Source organism: Hemiscyllium ocellatum, chromosome 10 (assembly GCF_020745735.1).
Source record: "Hemiscyllium ocellatum isolate sHemOce1 chromosome 10, sHemOce1.pat.X.cur, whole genome shotgun sequence".
NCBI lineage: Eukaryota > Metazoa > Chordata > Chondrichthyes > Orectolobiformes > Hemiscylliidae > Hemiscyllium > Hemiscyllium ocellatum.
Window position 1 is genome coordinate 74,299,502 of NC_083410.1, and position 20,680 is coordinate 74,320,181.

Sequence of the window (20,680 nt, forward strand, 5' to 3'; positions counted from 1 at the left end):
ACTCCAGCGGCACTCTTGGGAATCCTGTCTATTTCCGGATCCATAATACAATTAAAGTCTCCCCCTATAATTGTATGACGGGCACCAAAGGCCATCAGTTTTGAAAAAGCTTCCGTTATGAATTTAAAGGGGTGTGCCGGGGGGCAGTACACATTTAAGATCCCATATTCCTCTCCATTTATGAGGGCTTTAATCAAAATATATCGTCCAGATTCGTCTTTTATCTGATTTAGAATTTTCAAAGGGAAGTTCTTCCGGACAAGGATAACGACTCCCCTGCTTTTTGAATTAAAAGAGGAAAAAAAGGCCTGATCAAATCCGCCCTGTCGTAATTTTAAGTGTTCTTTATCCGACAGGTGTGTCTCCTGTAGGAGAGCTATATCAACTCTCTCCTTAAGATTTGATAATATTTTCTTCCTTTTAACTGGCGAATTACTCCCCCTGACATTCCAGGTGCACCACTTAACCGACTGTTCAGCCATAATCATCTGGACAGATCCGAGACCCCTCGGGAGGGGAAACCCTATCTAGAACATCCCGAGCATGGAGCATACAAGATTTACAAAAGTAAAGACTCTCTGATACACTCAAAACAATATAACAAAAAACTCTTTCTAAGTATAAAAAATATAAAACATTCCGAATTGGAGATTTTCTCCCTTGTTCCCAGGGAGCGTCACTTCCTCTCCCACAGTCCATCTTACCCTCTTCCAACCAGTGCCCCACCCTTGACCCAGGTGTTCCTCAATAAAATGAGGAGAATTCAAATATAATATAAAGCTAGAGTTAACAGTGAGCACCCCACCCCCACCCACACCCACATCTAAATATATTTGGGAATATTAATACCATATATAACTATAAGATTACAATCTCAACATGTAATACTTAAATATAATACCACAAAATAACAGGGGAAAGAAAAACAACCCCGCTCCTAAAAACAGAAGTAAAATAGAATAAGGTAACCACCTCTCCCCATCAACATTAACCAAACGCCCCAACATATACATACACACATAGGGGGAAAGATAAGAAAAGATGAAGGGATGTAAACCAAAATAATGGGAAAGGCAGACCAGCGTCCACAATCTCTTACAGTTTATTTAAGAGAGTCCAAGAATTCCTTAGCCTTCTCCGGTGATCCGAAGTTATATATGGATCCTTCGTGGCTAAGGCGTAGCGTCGCTGGATATCGTAAGGAGTACTGGATATTTAAGTCCCTTAAACGCTTCTTCGCCTCATCGAATGCCTTCCTCTTTCGGACCAAAGCTGGTGAGAAGTCCTGGAACAGCATGATCCCGGATCCTTTGTGGGTCATAGCTTGGGGATCTTTTCCCAGATTTCTTGAGGCTTCCAGGAGCATCTGCCTCTCCCTATAGCTCTGCAGCTGGAACAGGACCGGGCGTGGGTGCTGGGTTGAGCCGGGCCCACGTACTGTGACCCGGTAGGCCCATTCTACCCTTACCTGGCCTGATCCATTATGCAGATTTAAAAGTTGTGGCAGCCAATGCTCTAAGAATGCTGTTAGCTGACCTCCCTCTTCCTGCTCAGGCAGGCCCAACAACCGAATATTTTTTCTACGACATCGATTTTCGAGGTCATCAATGTGGTTTTCTAGGTTCTGGACTCGATTCTCGAGAAAACGGATGTGGTCGGCTGTTGATTTTATCCCAGTCTCTGAGGCTGCAGCCTTCGACTCCACCTCTCTGACTCGGCACTCCAATTCCTGAATGTCTCTGCCCTGCTTCTGCAGCTCGGCTGATAGTGCTTCTCTGCTCTGCCGAGACTCATCGATAAAAGCATCAATCTTCGCCTCCCACCTGGCAAACATCTCCTCAAAGCTCATCTTCATTGGTAAATCTCCTGAAGCAGCTGAAGACACCTTTGTTGCAGCTGAGGGAGAGGGTGGGGGAGGGGTCCCTACTTTCTTAGAGCCGCCTGTTCCCTTCCCTTTACTCATTTTCCAGCTAGTATTAGACTATTTAAATGTACTAATAGGTAACTATTTAAGGTTAACAACTATTATAAATGGTTTAGTGAGTGTGGTGGGGGTGGATAGCCCACTTTTCCCAAGTTTTGGGTAGAGCACTGTGGACTCAGTCTTGCTGGGTCGCCGCCATCTTGGATCCGGAGAGGCATTGTAACCAGGGATTTGTTGAGATGGTGAGATTTTAGAACATGTTAAGATTAATAAGAGAAGGTAATAGATATTTCAGCAGACATAAAAGTCTGATGAGATGTATTCTAGGCTGCTTATGGGAGGAAATTGAGAAGATGAAGCCCTGGTGGAGATATTTAAACTTCACTGGTCATAAATGAAGTGCAAGGTGACTGAAAGATTCCTTTGTGATTTCTTTGTTTAAGCAGGCAGCAAGGATAGACCACATAATTATGGATGAGTTCATCTGATATCTGTGTAGGGAAATTATTTGAAAAAATCCTGAGGGACAGGATTAATCAAAATATGGAAAGGCAGGAATAGTCAGTGGAGGAATTCACCAGATGTAGCCTGGGATGGCAAGTTTTAGTTTTGTGGAGCCTAGGCTGAGTTCATCTTCCTTGGATCAGAGGAGAGTGAGGGATGATCTGACTGAGGTATACAAAATCATGAGTGGCAGAGACAGGTAGATTGTGAGAATCTTCTCCCCATGGCAGACATGTCTAAAACCAGCGGTCACATGTTTAAGGTGTGAAGTGTTTAGAGGGGATCAGAGGAAAGCTTTTTCACCGACAGCGTAGCAGAAATATTGATAGTGCTACTTGAAAAGGTACTCTTGCCTCTGAACATTTCAGATGTTTCAGATGTTAAGAAACATCTGAAATGAATACTTAAATTCCTGTAGATTAAGGACCAAATTCAGATTAATGTAGTTTGGTGTAAATAAGATTAATGTAGATTGGTGTTTGTTGGTCAGTGGAGACCTGGTAGGCCAAAGGGCCTGTTTCTATGCTGTATGACTCTCTCTATAACCAATCAGGAATTCAGGTCAAAGCATATTTAAAAGCAGATTGAAGAGAGTGAAAATATTAGAGATACATTGATGTTTCTTGGTTCTAATGAGATAATGGTGCCAAGGGTACAGCCTAGAGCACAAGTACAACTACAGATCTTATAGACCAATGGTCTTTTGCTGTTGCATAAAATTTAATTGTATGATGTATTGCTGGTGCTTACAAATCCCAAATGTTAATGGAAAATGTCAATCCAAATTCAGTAAGGATAAAAATAATTCTACATTTCTATAAAATCTATTTTATTCCATCTTGTCAAGCATTATGTTTGAATCCAAACTCATGATGTTGGTTGGAATTTCTCTTCAAAATGAAATTTAAAATATTCATGACTTAGCAATACAACAAATATTAACCATATTCAAGTTACCTAAACCCCGTGACAGCAAGCACTACCACTTTCCACAGCAGTTCACATCTGCATCACCATCTAAATCAAATATAAAAAAAGCTATCTAAAAATATAGAAAATAGTAGCACATCCTTTAGCATTGCATATTTATGAATGTTTGGTCCCCCTACTTTACAGATATTACCCAAAATTAGTCATTTGCTGATCAATTTGGAAACAATTCACTATCAGAGATACATGTCTACTTAGCTTGTCATCAGAAATAAAGAAAAACAAACTGAGAGTAATAAAACTTGACAAACTGAAATGATATTTAGCACTAAAACAGCTCAACAAAAACACAATATTAATTTCAAAGCAATGACTATTAAAACTTTCTATCTCAAAAATGCTTCTGAAGATTTCAATGTCCTTGTACTTCCAACTTAGGAGCTACTTAAATTGTTCTTTCCAGTGCTCACCAATATTGACATAACCTATCTACTAATACCATATTCAAAACTCATTCCGGTTCCCAGGAATCCTGTGTGTTGTTCAAGTATTACCACTGTAATTAAAAAAAACAGCAAAGAAAGCAAGATTCTGTATTTGTTACAAGAAAAAAAGAAATTACACCATATTATAAGGCCTTCTAGTCAACAGGTAAACATATTCTACTGGGTTATTCAAACAAGCATGTAATCAGATCAAAAGATCTACAGAACAGCAAGGTTTCTGAACTGTAATCATCATGGCATGCATCTGAAAAGCATGCTCTTCCACCTTCCTGTTTGTTCAAGACTAAATAGGAGATCTGTGATCCTTTAAAGTCAAACGCAGTGATGTGGCTGCCCAGACCGATTCAGTCACGGTGCTTTCAACATACATCGTGGAGATTTTGATCCTCAGCTCCAGAAAACACTTTGGTTCTTCCCATTCATTTCAGACGTTGTGTAACATTAGCTAATGCAACAGCAAAAGCTTGCACTGCAGAAAATGGATACTGAAAATCTAAGATGTACGCATTACCATCAATCCTTCCAAATTGCATCACCTGCAAAAGAAAATAAATTATAGGCATTGAAAAGAAGCAATTTTTCCTATTGGAAAAGCATTAGAAGTGGATCAAAGTTCAGTAAATGAACCAATTGTTTAAAGGCTTACGTTTGCAGCATGGTATCATCTTTATTTTAACTCTTGTTAATTTGTTGTTTGATTTTTAAATTAGCCTACTCAACAATACATTTTGATTACCGGCAACCAAGGTAATATATTTCAGATACAATGTGAATAATTTCAAGATTAAGATTCATAAATGATGAAGAAATGAATTGTGATACTGACAGAATGTCTTTTAGTACTGTCTTTCCTGTACACTGCCGTAGATTATTTATTATCAGATGCTTGCTTCCTTAGAATTCATTTAATTAAGAGCTTGGTTTTAACATCTATCAAAGGTAAGGTTTGCTTTGGGTACTTGGATTTGATTCACTTTCCTCTCATGAAGGAAATAAATACTTTTCTTTGAACCTCCTTAAAACAGCAGTACCAATTCCAAGGAAAATAGAAATTGGCTTTGGGAAGTTAATATAGCCTGCAAGTTTATTTTCATCTTTTGTCAAACCAATCTCTTTTTGAAATCTTTGATGGTCACTGTTTCCACAATCTTTCAAGGCAGTATTATTGCTGACTGCGTAAAAGAACTTCCCTGACATCGCCTCTTGCCTACATTAATTGGTTGGGGATGAGATTTTTTTTCTTTCATGGGAGAAAGTCCTACCAATTTAACCAGCTAGGTCCCATTAACCTTTCCCATTTAGATGAGAAAATGGTTAGTAAGTTTCTGGATGACATCAAAATTCGTGGTAAACTGGAGAATGAAGGAGACCCAACAGGATCTTGATCAATTGGACCAGTGAGCTGAGGAATGGCAGACAGGGTTTAATTTTGATAGATGTGAGGTGTTGCATTTTGCTAATACAAGATTAAGATAGAGCCCTGGGAATACATAGAACATAGAAAAGTACAGCACAGAACAGACCCTTTGGCACACAATGTTGTGCCGAGGGTTAATCCTAATGTAAAATAACTTAACCTACGCACATAATGTAAAATAAAATAACTTAACTCATTGCTATCCATGTGCATGTCCAGCAGTCGCTTAAATGACTCTGCTTCCACCACCACTAGCAATGCATTCCATGCATTCACAACTCTCTGCGTAAAGAACCTTCCTCTGACATCTCCTATATATCTTTCTCCTATTATCTTAAAACTATGACCCCTCATACCAGTCAATCCTGCCCTGGAGAAGTATCTGGCTATTCTGGCACTATCTATTCCTCTCATTATCTTTTCCTCTTTCTCTCCAGAGAGAAAAGTTCGAGCTTATTCAACTTCTCTTCATAAGGCAAGCCCTCCAGTCCAGGCAGCATCCTGGTAAACCTTCTTTGTTCCCTTTCCAGAGCCGTATCTTTCCTAGGGTGACCAGAACTGGGCACAATATTCCAAGTGTGGTCTCACCAGGGACTTGCAGAGCTGTATAGCAAAACCTTGCGGCTCTTAAACTCTTAAACGTAAATGTTGTCAAACACAGAGATCTAGGGATGCTGGTGCATAGTTCTTTGAAAGTGGCATCATACGATGGTGAAGAAGACACTTGACATGCAGTCTTCATTGCATGTTACAGCATTGAGTACAGGAGTTGGGGCATCATGTTACAGATATACAAGTCATTGGTAAGCCAATGTCTCCATAAAAAAAGAAAGAATTGTAGATGCTATCAATCAGAAACAAAACAGAAATTGCTGGAAAAGCACAGCAGGTGGAGAGAAGATGGAATAATAAATTCGGAGAGGTTTGAGTTAATTACAGAGAGTCTGCATAAAATTGTGACATGTTTTGACTATTTGAACTGACTAACTGAATGCTAGTTAACAAATTGAGCATTCTGAAACAGGAGCAGCTTGAATAAACTGATGTTTTTAGGATAGAAAACAGCAAGTCACGGTAAATGGTTGTTTCTCAGACAAGAGATTGTTTCTCAGACAATAGGGTTACACATTTCTATGCCTGAAGCCTGCAAATTTATTTGCCTCATTTGCCAGGCCAATTTCCTTTTGAAATCATTGACTGCCACTGCTTTCATCATCTTTAGAGGCAGTATTATCACTTACTGTGCAAAAGAACTTCCCTGACAACTATATTTTTCAGGCTGGAAGAAAGGCGTGCGGTGGAGTTCCCCAAGTGTTGGTGTTGGGACCTTTGCATTTCCTCATACATATTAATGATCTGGATCATGGTGCACAGGACATAATTTCAAAGTTCGCAGATGATCCTAAACACAGAAATATTGTAAACTGAAATGGGAACAGTGTTGAAAACCAAAAGGACATTGACAAGGTGATCAACTGAGTTGATAAGTAGCAGATGAAATTCACTGTTGAAAAGTGTGAGCTGAAGCACTTTGTTTGGAAAAGCATTTAAAGACAATATAAAGTAAGTAGTACAATTCTGAAGAGGAGGCAGGAGCAGAACGACCATGATGTATATGTGCACAGATCACTGTGGGGAGAGCAGTTTGTACCTTTATTCATAGAAGCATAGAGTACAAGAGCAGGAAGTTGATGTTGGACTTGTAAAAATCACTTGTTTTATCCCAGCTAGAGTATTGTGTACTTTTATGGGTAACAGAATGTAGAAAAATGTTAATTCAGTAGAGAGATGGCAAAAATGATTTACAAAAATTGAACAAAGAAAATTTACAGCACAGGGACAGGCCCTTCAACCCTCCACGCCTGAGCTAATCCAAATACTGCCTGTAAAGATGATGTCTAAACCTATTGCCCAATTCCTAAGCATCTAAATCCCTCTGCTCCCCACCTACTCATACATCTGTCCAGACGCATCTTAAATGAACCTACCGTGCCTGCCTCTACTACCTTCTGTGTAAGGTACTTCTCCATGTCTTTCGATTAGATTAGACATGGAAAGTCCACACTGATCCTCCGAAGAGTCCACCCAGACCCATTTCCCTCTGACTAATGCACCTAACACTATGGGCAATTTAGCATGGCCAATTCACCTGACCTGCACATCTTTGGACTGTGGGAGAAAACCGGAGCACCCGGAGGAAACCCACGCAGGAGAGAATGGGCAAAGTCCACACAGTCGTCTGAGGCTGGAATCGAACCTGGGATCCTGGTGTTGTGAGCTAACCACTGAGCCACTGTGCTGCCCTTTTAACTTTTCACCTCTGACCTTCAAAGCGTGACCTCTTGTTATTGAATCCCTCACCCTGGGAAAAAGCTTATCTCTATCTCTATCTACCCTGTCTGTACCCTTCATGATTTTCTGGACCTCAATCAGTCTCAACCTCCTTTTTTCTAATGAAAACAATCCTAACCTACTCAACCTCTCTTCAGAGCTAGCACCTTCCATACCATGCAACATCCTTGTAAACCTTCTCTGCACCCTCTCCAAAGCGTCCACATCCTTTTGGTAATGTGGCAACCAGAACTGTACACAGTATTCTAAATACTGCCGAACCATTGTACAATTGTACACGGTCTTGCACAATTTTAACATGACCTGTCAGCTCTTATACTCAACATCCCACCCAATGAAGGCAAACATACCATATGCCTTCTTGGCCACTCCCTATCCATCTCAGCCACCTTCAGAATACAATGGACCTTAACTCCCAGATCTCTCTGCTCATCAACCTCATCAACCAAGGCTCTTCCGTTTATAGTTCGTTCCACAATTAGACTTCCCAAAGTGCATCACCTCACATTTGCCTGGATTAAACTTCATCTGCCATTCCTCTGCCTAACTCTCTAGTCTATTTGTATTCTTTGACAGTCCCCTATGCTTTCTGCTACTCCACCAATCTTCATGTCATTTGCAAACTTGCTGGTCATACCAACAGTGCCCGCTTCCATATCATTTATGGCCCTAGCATTGATCCCTGTGGAACACCACTGGTCACCTTTCTCCATTTTGAGAAACGCCCTTCAACTACTACTGTCTCCTGTTGCTCAACTAGTTCTTTAACCACCTAGCAAAAACCCTGCACACCATTTGACTTCATTTTCTCCATTAATTTACCATAGGGAACCTTATCAAACACTTTAATAAATTCCATGTACATGAAATCTACAGCCTTTCCTTCATATATTAACTTGGTCATTTCCTCAATGAACTCTTTTATAACCATGTTGCCAATCACTGATAAGCCCATTCTTTTCCAGATATAAATGGATTTTATCCCTCAGTACCTTCTCCAACAACTTTCCCACCACTGACGTAGGCTCACTGGTCTGTAGTTACCTGGAATATTCCTACTACCCTTCTTGTACAGGGGGACAACATGAGCAACCCTCCAGTCCTCCGGCACCTCACCTGTGTTTAAGAATGCTACAAAGATATTCGTCAGGGTCCCAGCAATTTCCTCGCTCACCTCCCTCAGTAACCTGCGATAGATCGCATCTAGTCCTGGGGATTTATCCGCCTTAATGTCCTTTAGCCTATGTCCTTCCTTCCTTATGTCAACATGATCCAGAGTAAACAAATTTCTATCTCTAATCTCAGTATTCATCACTTCCCGTTCCTCAGTGAACATTGAAGCAAAGTAATCATTGATAATCTCACTCATTTTCTCAGGTTGGACACACAACCTTCCTTATCCTTTAGCAGACCAACCCTTCCTCTGGAAAGACCTTGGGATTCTCCTTAATTCTGCTCACTAAAGACTGAAAGGGATTTAAAGGGATTTGCAAACTTAGCAAGGGTTCATGAGAAACAAATCTTTTGGATTTGTAAGTATGGATTGCACTGCCTTAAAATATGGTGGAGGCAGTAGATGACATTGGATGACTATTTTGAAATGGTGTGCAAACATATGTTATTTTGTCTCCTTCCCTTTTAAAATAAATATGTTACATTATCAGTATTCTAATCCTCTGGAACTATTCCAGAGTCTAAACATTCCTGGAAAATTACAATCATTACATCCACTGTATCTGTAACTAGTTCTTTTAATATCCAAGGATGCATCTTTTCAGGTCCAGGGGCTTATTGGCCCATTAGAGCAAAAGTGGAAGGGAAACAGTGATACATATTGTATTTATTTCCTGTCATTTTGCTGCTTGAATATTTAGTAATTTTTGGTGCTATTAATGTCTTCTACTGTGAAGTCTGATGCAAACTCCTCTGCCATTTCTGTGTTTCCAACATTATTTTCCAAATCTCATTCTCTAAGAGACTTTGTTCACTTCCTTTTTTATATATTTAAAGAAGTTCAACTTGATAGTATATCTAGTTTACTTTCAAAGGTTTGTTTTTTCCCTCTTTTTATTATGTTTGGTTGTTTTTAGTTGGTTTTTAAAACATTTGCAATCCATGCCACTGTTCTTTCGCTTTCTTTCAATTTCATGCTTCCTGGTTGACCATGGATGGTCTACTCCCTTCATAAAATCCTTCATCCTCACTGGAACATCAGTCTTTAGTCTCAAAAGTCTGCCATTGTTCTTCAAATATCTTTGTTGCTAAACTTCTTCACCAATCTTTTCCAGCGAGCTCTGCCATCATTTATAGGCGGCACAGTGGCCAGTACCACTGCCTCACAGTGCCAGAGATCCGGGTTCAATTCCCGCCTCAGGCAACTGTCTGTGTGGAGTTTGCACATTCTCCCCGTATCTGCATGGGTTTCCTCCTGGTGCTCCAGTTTTCTCCCACAGTCCAAAAATGTGCAGATTAGGTAAATTGGGCGTGCTAAATTGCCTGTAGTGTTAGGTCAAGGGGTAAATGTGGGGGAGTGGGTCTCGGTGGGTTGCTCTTCAGAGGGTCGGTGTGGACTTATTGGGCCGAAGGGCCTGTTTCCACATTGTAAGTAATTATTCAGTTAAGCTTAGCAGAGCTGTTTCGGATGGAAGTTTCCTTCTCTCAAACTGCATGTTAAATTCTACTACTGTTTCTGAGGGAATCATTTACTAAATTTATTAAATCTGCCTCATTACACAGCACCAGGTTCAAAATAGCCTGACTGTTAGTTGGACAACAACATATTACACAATGAAACTGTTTTGAATATTCTGTTAGTTCTTCCACATGGCTTCTTTGACCGATCTGACTACCCCAATTTACATGAAGGTTAAAGTCCCCATGATTAACAGACTGCCTTTGTTACGTGCCCTCAATTATCTCCGATTTATTCCCTGTCAAATGGTAACAGTTCTTAAATACTGTTGGAGCTGCACTCATCCAGGTAAGTGGGAGTATTCTACAATGATACTTACTTGTATCTTCTGGATGATGGACAGGCTTTGGGAAGTCAGCAGATGTAGTATTCCTAGCCTCTGACCTGCTCTTGTATTTACCTGCATTGTATTTACACGGCTAGTCCAGTTAAGTTTCTGGTCAATTGTAATTCACAGGATATTGACAGTGGAGGATTCAGTGATGATAACATCACTGAGTAGCAATGATCATAAGCATAAAAACTAGAAAAGGAGTAGACCATTTGGTCCCTTGAGCCTGCTCTGCCATTGAATAGGATCATGGCTGTTTGGAGAGGCAGTAGTTAGAGATAGTCATTGACAGGCATTTGAGTGGTGTGAATGTTACTTGCCATCTTTCATGAATGGTTTTAAACATGGTACAGTCATCAGCAAACATACCTACTTCTAACCTTACAAATGGAGGTAAGGTAATTGATGATGGTTGGGCAGAGGACACTGCACTGAAGATTCCCACAGAGCTTTTCTGGATCTGAGATTACTGACCTCCAATAATCATAATCATCTTCTTATGTGTCAGGTATGACTGCAATCTCAGCAAAGTTGTATACAGTTCTGGTCACCGCATTACAGGTAGGATGTGGAGGTTTTGGAGAGGGTTCAGAGGAGGTACGTTGTCGGGTATGGAGGGAGGGTCTCATGAGGAAAGGCTGAGGGTTTGAGGCTATTTTGGTTAGAGAGAAGGTTGAAAGGTCTCTTAATTGAGGCATTTAAGATAATCAGAGGGTTCCATAGAGTGTACAATGAGACTTTAGCCATCTGCTGATGGCTGGCATGAGGGGACATAGCTTTAAATTGAGGGGTGATAAATTGAGCGGTGACCAGAACTGTATGCAATACTTTAAATGCAGCCGCACCAGAGTTTTTTTTTACAGCTGCAGCATGACCTTTTGGTTCCGAAACTCAATCCCTCTATCAATAAGAGCGAACACACCAAATGCCTTCTTTAACAACCCTATCAATCTGACTGGCAACTTTCAGGGATCTATGTACATGAACACCAGGATCTCTTTGCTCATCTACACTATCAAGAATCTTACCATTAGCCCAGTATTCTTTATTCCTATTGCTCCTTCCAAAGTGAATCACCTCACACTTTTCCACATTAAACTCCATTTGTCACCACTCAGCCCAGCTCTGCAGCTTACCTATGTCCCTCTGTAACCTGCAACATTCTTCAGTAATATCCACAATTCCACTGACCTCAGTGTCATCTGCAAATTTACTAACCAATCCTTCTACGCCCTTATCTGAGTCATTTATAAAAATTACAAACAGCAGTGGACCGAAAACAGATCCTTGCAATCCACCACTATATCTGAACTCCAGGATGAACATTTCTCAAAGCCACGATCCTCAATCTTGTTTCAACTAGCCAATTTCTTATCCAAACTGTTAAATCACCCTCAATCCCACGTCTCTGTATTTTGTGTTTTGTCTACCGTGGAGCACCTTAACAAATGGCTTACTGAAAGCATATACACCACATCAATTGTTTTACCTTCATCCATCTCTTTGGTTACCATCTCAAAGAACTCAAGAAGGTTTATGAGGCACAACCTACCATTCACAAAATCATGTTGACTATCCCTAATCGACTTCTTCCTCTCTAGATGATTATAAATCATATCTCTTATAACCTTTTTCAACACTTTACCCACAACCAAAGTAAGGCTCACTGGTCGATAATTACCAAGATTGTCTCTACTCCCCTTCATCAAGGAGGAGACATTTGCTATCCTCCAGACTTCTGGCACTATTCGGCATAAAGATCAAGGACAATGACGGCATAAAGATTAAAGCCAAAGGCTGTGCAATCTCCTCCCTGGCTTCCTAGAGAATCCTAGGATAAATCCCATCTGCCCAGGGGACTCAGCAATTCTGGAAAGTGTGAAAATAGATATCACTTCCTCCTTGTGAACCTCAATCCCATCTAATCTAATAGCCGGTATCTCAGTATTCTGCTCGACGACATTGTCTTTTTCCAGTGTTAATACTGATGGAAAATATTCATTTAGCACTTCCCCCATCTCCTCAGACTCCACACACAACTTCCCAATACTATTCTTGATTGGTTCTAATCTTTCTCCAGTCATTCCTTTATTCCAGATACTGGAAATTTACTTTAACAGCAATTACAGCAGTAATTTACTTTTCAAAATTCTAGCTTGGGAAAACAAGAGTGAAAAGTTACGAGAAACACAAAGGACACAATGCACACCGAATTAACATCAAGAATCAATCTAGTGTCAAAGATCTGCACCAGTCGAAAACAACCACCTAACTAATGTAATCCCTTGTATGCCTTGGCATCACAAGTGTACATCTAAATCTGACATAAATATTATGAGAGTTTCTCTTGCAAGCAGTGAATTTCAGATCCCTACCACCCGCTAAGTGGAAAAAAATCCATGTTTCCTCTAAACTTCCTCCCTCTTACCTTAAACCTATGACCCCTTGCGATTGATCCCTCCATCATCTGTCTATACCCCTCATAAATTTATACATTGCAATCCTGTCTGCCCTCTGTCTTTCCCACTCCAATAGGGAGCTCTCAGCAGGGGAGCAGCTATGTTTTAAAGTATAATCATACTGGGTTTTTAAAATGAAACTACAATGGTGAATAGAATGGGTTATTTTTTGATTCGATATTTTTTATTTTGAGATATGTCTCCTGATTAAACTTTTAAAATATAAAACATGGATACTAAGTTAGCTTGGAGCAGTGTTTTTTTAGACCAGTGAAACTGCTATTCTTTGGGTCTGTTGAGGTGCAAAGGAGGCCTTTGGTAGAATGATGTGCTCTTCCTAACATATATGAGAGATCAGGGAGAGTTTCTATGTTACTGTTGATTATGTTTGCAGGAAGCGTGTTTAGTTGCAAATCCTAACAGATTGCAAGGATCTGTTGGAGCGGCTGTTACAGACATGGAGGTATTTACAGGAGCCGGGGGTGTGATCGATAGCAATAGCAGGAAGGGAGAAAAACCACAGATACAGTCAGGTAGATGGGTTGCCTCCAGGAAAGGGAAAGGGAGGTTGGTAGGTAGTGCAAGAGTTTCCTCTGGCTATCCTCAACCCAAAATAAGTATGCTGTTTTGGAAAATGTAAGGATTCTTGAGAATGTAGTGCTGATAAGTCAGGTTTCTGGTACTGAGACTGGCTGTTCTGTAACAAGGGGGTATGTCAGATTCTAAGTGATCGATAGTCAGAGGCACAAACCTTTCTGCAGCTGACGAGACATCACATTGGTGCGTTGTCTTTCTAGTGCCAAGATTAGAATGCCTCAGAGAGGGCGCAGAATATTCTCAAAGGGAAGAGGGACCAGCAAGCGGTTGTTGTACACATTGGAAGTAATGACACAGGAAGAGAAAAGGATGAGATTCTGAACACAGAATATAGGAAATTTAGACAGGAATTTTAAAAGTCGGTCCTCACAGATAGTAATATCTGGATTACACCCACTCCTATAAGCTAATGAAGATGAGAAAACGAGTAGACAGCAGATGAATGTGTGAAGACCTGAAGGATTCACATTATTGAATCTTTGGAATGTCTTCTGGAGGATAAATGACCTGCAAGTGGATTGGAAGGATGGATTGCAAGTGGATTGGAAGGGGGCTAATATACTGGTGCTAACTGGTGATTTCCCTGTCCTTCTAATGCTTTCCTAGCCATGTGTTTATCCAAATGTCTTTTAAATGTTGTTATTGTATGCACCTAAACCATTTCCACTGGCAGCTCATTCCATATTTTTACCGACTGTGTGTAAAAAAGTTGCTCCTCAGGTTCCCTTTCATTCCTTCCCTTCTAACCTTCAACTGATGCCCGCTAGTCTCCAGTTCTCAAACCTTGGAAAAAAGATTGAGTGAATTCACCCTCTCATAATCTTGTACACCTCTGTAAGGTCCCCATTCAGTCTCCTATGCGATAAAGAAAACAAGCCTTGGATTGTGCATTCTCTCCCTATTACTCAGACTATTGAGTCCAGACAACATCTTTGTAAATTTCTCCTGCACTCTTTTCAGTTTAATAACATTGTTCCTATAGCAAGGTGACCAAAACTGAACACAATACTCCCAGGTGTGGCCTCACCAATGTCCTGTACAACTTTCCAACTTCGACTGATGAAGGCCACAGTGCCAAAAGCCTTCACCTGTGACTCCACTTTCAGAGAACTATGAACCTGAACTCCAAAATCTCTCTACTCCACTACACTCCTTAAGGCTCTACATTCACCATGCAACTCCTAACTTGACTTGACTCCCTTCCTCAGCTAATCAAGGTTCTGCTGCAATTTCTGATAATCTTCCTCACTGTTTAGTGACATCAACAAACTTGCACATTCTAATCCAAATCATTGATATAGATGACAAAGGTCATCACTGACAAGATGACAAGGTTCAGCACTGATGCCTGAGGCACTCCCCTCTTCACAGGCATCCAGTCTGACAAGGATCCTTCTACTTATTACCCGCTGCTTCCTACCATAAAGCCAGTTTTGCCAAGGATGGATAGAAATTGGGGTTTGGGGCGAGAGAGGAAGGGGAGTGGCTTTTTCTCATTACAGACAACATTAGAGCTATTTCTGCTGTTCTTTGAGAGGATATTCCTGAGAATACGCTCAGGGAAGTTATTTATGTGGAACTGAGAAATAAGAAAGGGATGATCACCTTATTGGGATTATACTATAAATTAGCCAACAGTCAGCAGGAAATTGAGAAACAAATTTGGAAAAGATCTCAGTTATGTAGAAGAATACTGAGGTGGTTATGGTAGGCAACTTTAACAAAGACTGGGACTGCCATACTATTAAGGAATTGGGTGGAGAGAACTTTATTCAGTGTGTACAAGAAAACTTTTGGGAACTAAGGCAGGGCGGGTGACAGGTGTCAATGGGAAAGCACTTTGGGACCAGTGACCAGAATACTATTAGCTTTAGAATTCTGATGCAAAAGGATACACTGGATCTACAAGTTGAAGTTCTAAACTGGGGAAGGCCAATTTTGACAGTATTAAGAAAAAACTTGCAAAAGTTGATTTGGGATGAATGTTCACAGGCAAAGGGACAGTTAGAAAATCAGAAGCCTCCAAAAATGAGATAATGCAAGTCCAGAGACAGTATGTTCCAGTTGGGGTGAAGGACAAGGTTGGTAAATGTAGGGAATGCTGGATGACTAGAGAAATTGAGATTTCGGTCAGAATAAGAATACGTCAGGTACAGACAGCAAGGATTGAATGAATCTCCAGAAGAGTATAAAGGCAGTGGAAGTATACTTACGAGGGAAATCAGGAAGGCAAAAAGGGTTAAGGAGAATCTAAAGGGATTCTACCAATAGATTACGGACAAAAACGTTACAATGGAGAGAATAGGGTCCCTTAAAGATCAGCAAAGCCACCTCTGTGTGAAATCGCAGGAGATGAGGGAGATACTAAACGAGTATTTTGCACCAGTGTTTACTGAGGAGAAGGATATATTAAGATAGACAACTTGTGGAAAGAAATAGCGATGTCTTGATAAATGTCCATGTTAGAGGTGGTTGTGTTGGACCCAATCAGGTGTATCCTAGAACTCTGTGGGAAGTTAAGGAATTGATTGTTGAGCTCTTTGCGGAGATATTTGTGTCATCGATAGCCACAGATGAGACTGGTGATTGGCCAACGTGCTGTCACTACGTAAGAATAGTAGTAAGGGAAAACGATGTGTGCCAGACCGGGAAGCCTGACATCAGTGGTGGGCAAATTATTGGAGGGAATCCTGAAGAACAGGATTTACGTGTACTTGGAAAGGCAAGGACTGATTAGGGATAGCACACATGGCTTTGTGTGTGGTAAGTTGCTTTTCAACCTGGAGGCTTGTGACCAGCAGTATGCCATCAAGATTGGTGCTGAATCCACTGTTCTTTGTCATTTATATAAATTAATTGGATATGACTACAGGAGGTCTGGTTAGTAAGTTTGCAGATGACACCAAACTTGGAGATGTAGGGTAGCCAAAAGGTTACCTCAGAGCACAATGTGACCATGAACAGATAGGCAATTGGGCTGAGGAGTGGCAGATGGAGTTTAATTTAGATAAATGTGAGGCGCTGCATTTTGGAAAGGCGGATCAAAGCAGAACTTATATACTTAATGTTAAGGTCCTGGAGAGTGTTGCTGAACAGACAGACCCTGGAATGCAAGTTCATAGTTCCTTGAAGGTGGAGTCCCAGGTGAAGCTATTGAGTATAAAAGTTAGGAGGTCATCTTGTGGTTTTAAAGGACATTGATTAGGCCACTTCTGGAATACTACATGCAATTTTGGATTCTCTGCTAGAGGAAAGATGCTGTAAAACCTGAAAGATTGATAAATCTTACAACGGTTGATAAAATCATGAAGTGTGTGGATAGGGTGAATAGCCAAGATCTTTTCCCTGGGATGGGGGAGTCCAGTACTAGACAGCATAGGTTTCAGAGGAGATGGAAAAGATTTTAAAAGGGACTTAAGGGACAATTGTTTCACTCAGAGGGTGATGCATGTATGGAAGGAGTTGCCAGAGGAAGTGGTGGAGGCTGGTACAATTACAACAGTTGGGTATATGGGTATATGAATAGGAACAGTTTACAGAGAAATAGGCCAAATATTGGCAAATGAGACTGGATTTATTTCAGATACCTGATCCCATCCAGTGTCCTTAATGGAACATGTTGGCCCTGTAGTTTCTATATTTCCTTTCTGAATGTGTCCCACTGTTCCAATACAATTCACCTAAAAGTACTGGCTCACATTCCAGACTGGCTAAATTTTATCTGATCATAAAATTGGTCTTTCCCTAGTTTAGAACTTTTCAGGCCCATCTTTTTCCTCTTCTATACTGACCATGAATCTACTGGAGTTATGACCTGTGTGAGAAAAAATGTTCTCCCAGTTATTACTTCAAGCACTTGTCCTCAACCACTTCATGACTTAATTTTAAGTTCAAGACCATCCCCTCTCCTGTGGGGCCTTCTACAGACCAGATTAAAAAAGGTGTCCTGGAATTAAGAAGAATTCCATTCTTTCTAAATCTTTTACATTATGGCTACCCTAGCTGAAGTCCCTCATTATTGCTACCAAATAACTTAAATGTTTCTCTTAAATTTGCCTACATATCTGCTCTTCTTTTCTCTTGGATTGTTGGATTTCTCTTGGACAGGGGCAGCCACTATAAATGCCGGAGGAAACAGCATAGAAGCACTTCACAGGAGGCTCCCAAGCACTGAGGGTGTCACCTAGAAAGGGGACGAAACGTTTGCAACACAAACTCCCAGCTCGGCGAACAGAACCACAACAACGAGCACCCGAGCTACAAATCTTCTCCCAAACTTTGAATATTCAAATGTTCTGCACCTGCCTGGCAACTTGAAATCTCAGCAGACATTCTGTCCCTTGTGGTGTACCTCTAATGAGGCTTACTGTCTTTGTTACTGCTGATCTTGATATGCAGGCCTCCATCTGAATGAGCCTATTCATGGTCACATAGCTCTTGCTATTCCAATCAAAGGCCCACACTTACTGATGATAGATAGTGAGCCTTTCTGCAGCAAAAACAGAGGAGAACATTTATCTGATTAGAGGAGGAGCACCTTTTTGCAGAATCTTGCAATTGTATGTCCTGTACTTGGTTGGCTGGGTAATATTCCTTGGCAGGCCAGTCTGACATCGAAGGGTAAGTGCAGTAGGTGCAAAGGAACACACCACCAATTCACATACCACTTTAAAATTGTCATTCTCTCACTGTCACTAAGTCACATTGCTGGAATTCCACCATCAATCAAGCTGTGAGTGTAGATACTCCACCTAGATTGCAGCAGTTCAGGAAGTCAATTCAGCAAGACTTTCTCAAACTAAACGAGCAATAAGTGGCAGCCTTTCCGACAGTACTCAAATCCCATGAATGACAAAAAGGTAGTCTAGTAACAGTACCATTAGCGTGCTTGTCAGATGAAGTGGAAGAAAGTGAATTGGATGCAGTTATCCTCATCATTGATCCTTCCAGCCTCCTCAGTTATATCACATCCATCGGTGGCCAGAAGGATCACCAGCATGGGAGTTGAAATATTCACGTGGTCTTTACTGCTAACACCCATGTACCTTCTAATGCAATAGAGAGGGTTTTGTCAATGGATTAACATCATTTGGGTGATGTGATGTCTGAATGTTATGTGAGGCTTGAAATAGCAGTACATGTGTGAAGGCAAGGTAAAGTTTATGAACTGATTGATAGAGATTGTTGGTAGATCATTGTTGGAGCAATGGATGAATTTAATGCGACTGTTTACAGCAGCTGCTGCTGAAAGACTCACAAGTGAACTTAACAGCAATGAACATAGGAGGTAAACTGCCTGTGACTGGCAGAGCACTTCCCTGTGGAATCTTCCATTTGAAGAAAATTGTACTCACTGTAACAATTTGAATCAAGTTGTTTAATGCTTTCCTTCGCTGTATACATATTGTTAAAGTAACCTTTCAGCTTTTGACCTCCACTGCTACTTTTTTCTGTCATCTCTTCAGCATTTATCTAGCGGGTCTTCCGCTACCCTTTAGGTTGTCTCTTCTCTCCAGGCCTTGCACCAAGACCTTTAGTGCACTATCCAAATAATCTTGACACTTGCTTTTATCACGTTCAGCCATTCTCAAAGCATAAATTCACCATTCAAAATAGTGACTTTTTTTTAACAGCCATAATGCCATTTGAGAGATGCAGGTTGTTCTTAACAAGTAGCACTATATGGGTGCAATATACGCCTCCCAATCCCAACTTATGGATGCTGCAAATAGAAAAGTTGGGATATTGTAGGCTACCTCTACTAAAATAATTATCTGCTGTGTTTCCCACACTGATTTTTGGGGTTCATTCTGCTTGGTTCATCCAGTCAGATATGATGTTGCAGGTTAGATTTAATTTTCAGTTAATAAAAATAGATGTTGATTAAATCATTAATAAGTCTTTCAGACATATTTCTAACTTTAGTCTGACGTAAAGTCACAAATTTTCCTGCCCCAAATCACTAATTATTAGCATATGATATTGCACTACTTGGTTATTATTGAGATACCAAACTGAGAACGAAACCTTTTAATTATTAATATCCATAAACAAATTCAAGAAGCAATATAATAAAGTATTAAAAATACAAAAGACACACTTTTTTAAAGCCTGTTACAAGTGACTTTATAATTTAAGTTGCAAAATTATTACAAAAGTCAGAGACTAAATAATAAACAGGGCCCACGTGATCAACAATGCAATGTTTTGTAGAATGCAGAGACCAGTTAAAACCTATGATTTCACCTGAGGTAAGTTCATTGCTGCACATGACAATTTTACCTCATTCATTGAAATTGCATAACTGAAACAAATCTAGAATAGAAACAAGTGGTTCCAAATAAGATTAGAATAATTCTGGAATTTTCATTCAACCCACTGTGTCCACATCAACCCTCTGAAGACCATCCCACCCTACCAGCTTCCTACCCTATCCCCACAACTCTGCATTTACCACAGCACCTAGTCGACACATTCCTGGACACTATGGACAATTTAGCATTCCCAATCTATCTAATCTTCACATCTTCGGACTGTGGGAGAAAACTGGATCATCTGATAGAAAACTATGCAGACATGTCAAACGTGCAAAATCTACAGTCACCTGACACTGGAATTGAACCTGGGTTCCTGGAGATGTGAGGCAGCAGTGCAAACCACTGAGCCACTGTGCAGCCCATAACAGAGTCAAATTCATTCATTAAGCTTATCGCTAGATGCAAGGAAACATAACTGCTGATCACAGCTGTTCACTTTGAAGAACCCTCTCATGAAGGAATATATAGCTGCAAAAGCTCTTTACACTTACAGCATTCAGTACTTTTCCTAAATGAGGATTGCGTGAGCAACCAGCCAAAACACCCTCATAAGCACCATACCAAAATCCTTCCGTGGACGTTTTGAGCATCAAATTAGCACCCTCTCATAGCTTCATGAGCACCAAAAATGTTTAAACCATAATGAATAAA

The 20,680-nt window shown here is 40.5% G+C and overlaps 1 protein-coding gene across 2 annotated transcripts in view; it reads right to left on the reverse strand.

The window, feature by feature from the left end:
• Nucleotides 1-3,265: 3,265 nt before the first annotated feature.
• LOC132819813 (tubby-related protein 4-like) overlaps nucleotides 3,266-20,680 on the reverse strand; it is a 405,797-nt gene continuing 388,382 nt past the window's right edge. For both annotated transcript variants that reach the window (XM_060831613.1, XM_060831612.1), the window contains exon 14: nucleotides 3,266-4,400. In XM_060831613.1, coding sequence (XP_060687596.1) covers nucleotides 4,284-4,400 — 117 coding nt within the window. In that variant the 3' untranslated portion in view covers nucleotides 3,266-4,283. The remainder of the gene's footprint in view (nucleotides 4,401-20,680) is intronic.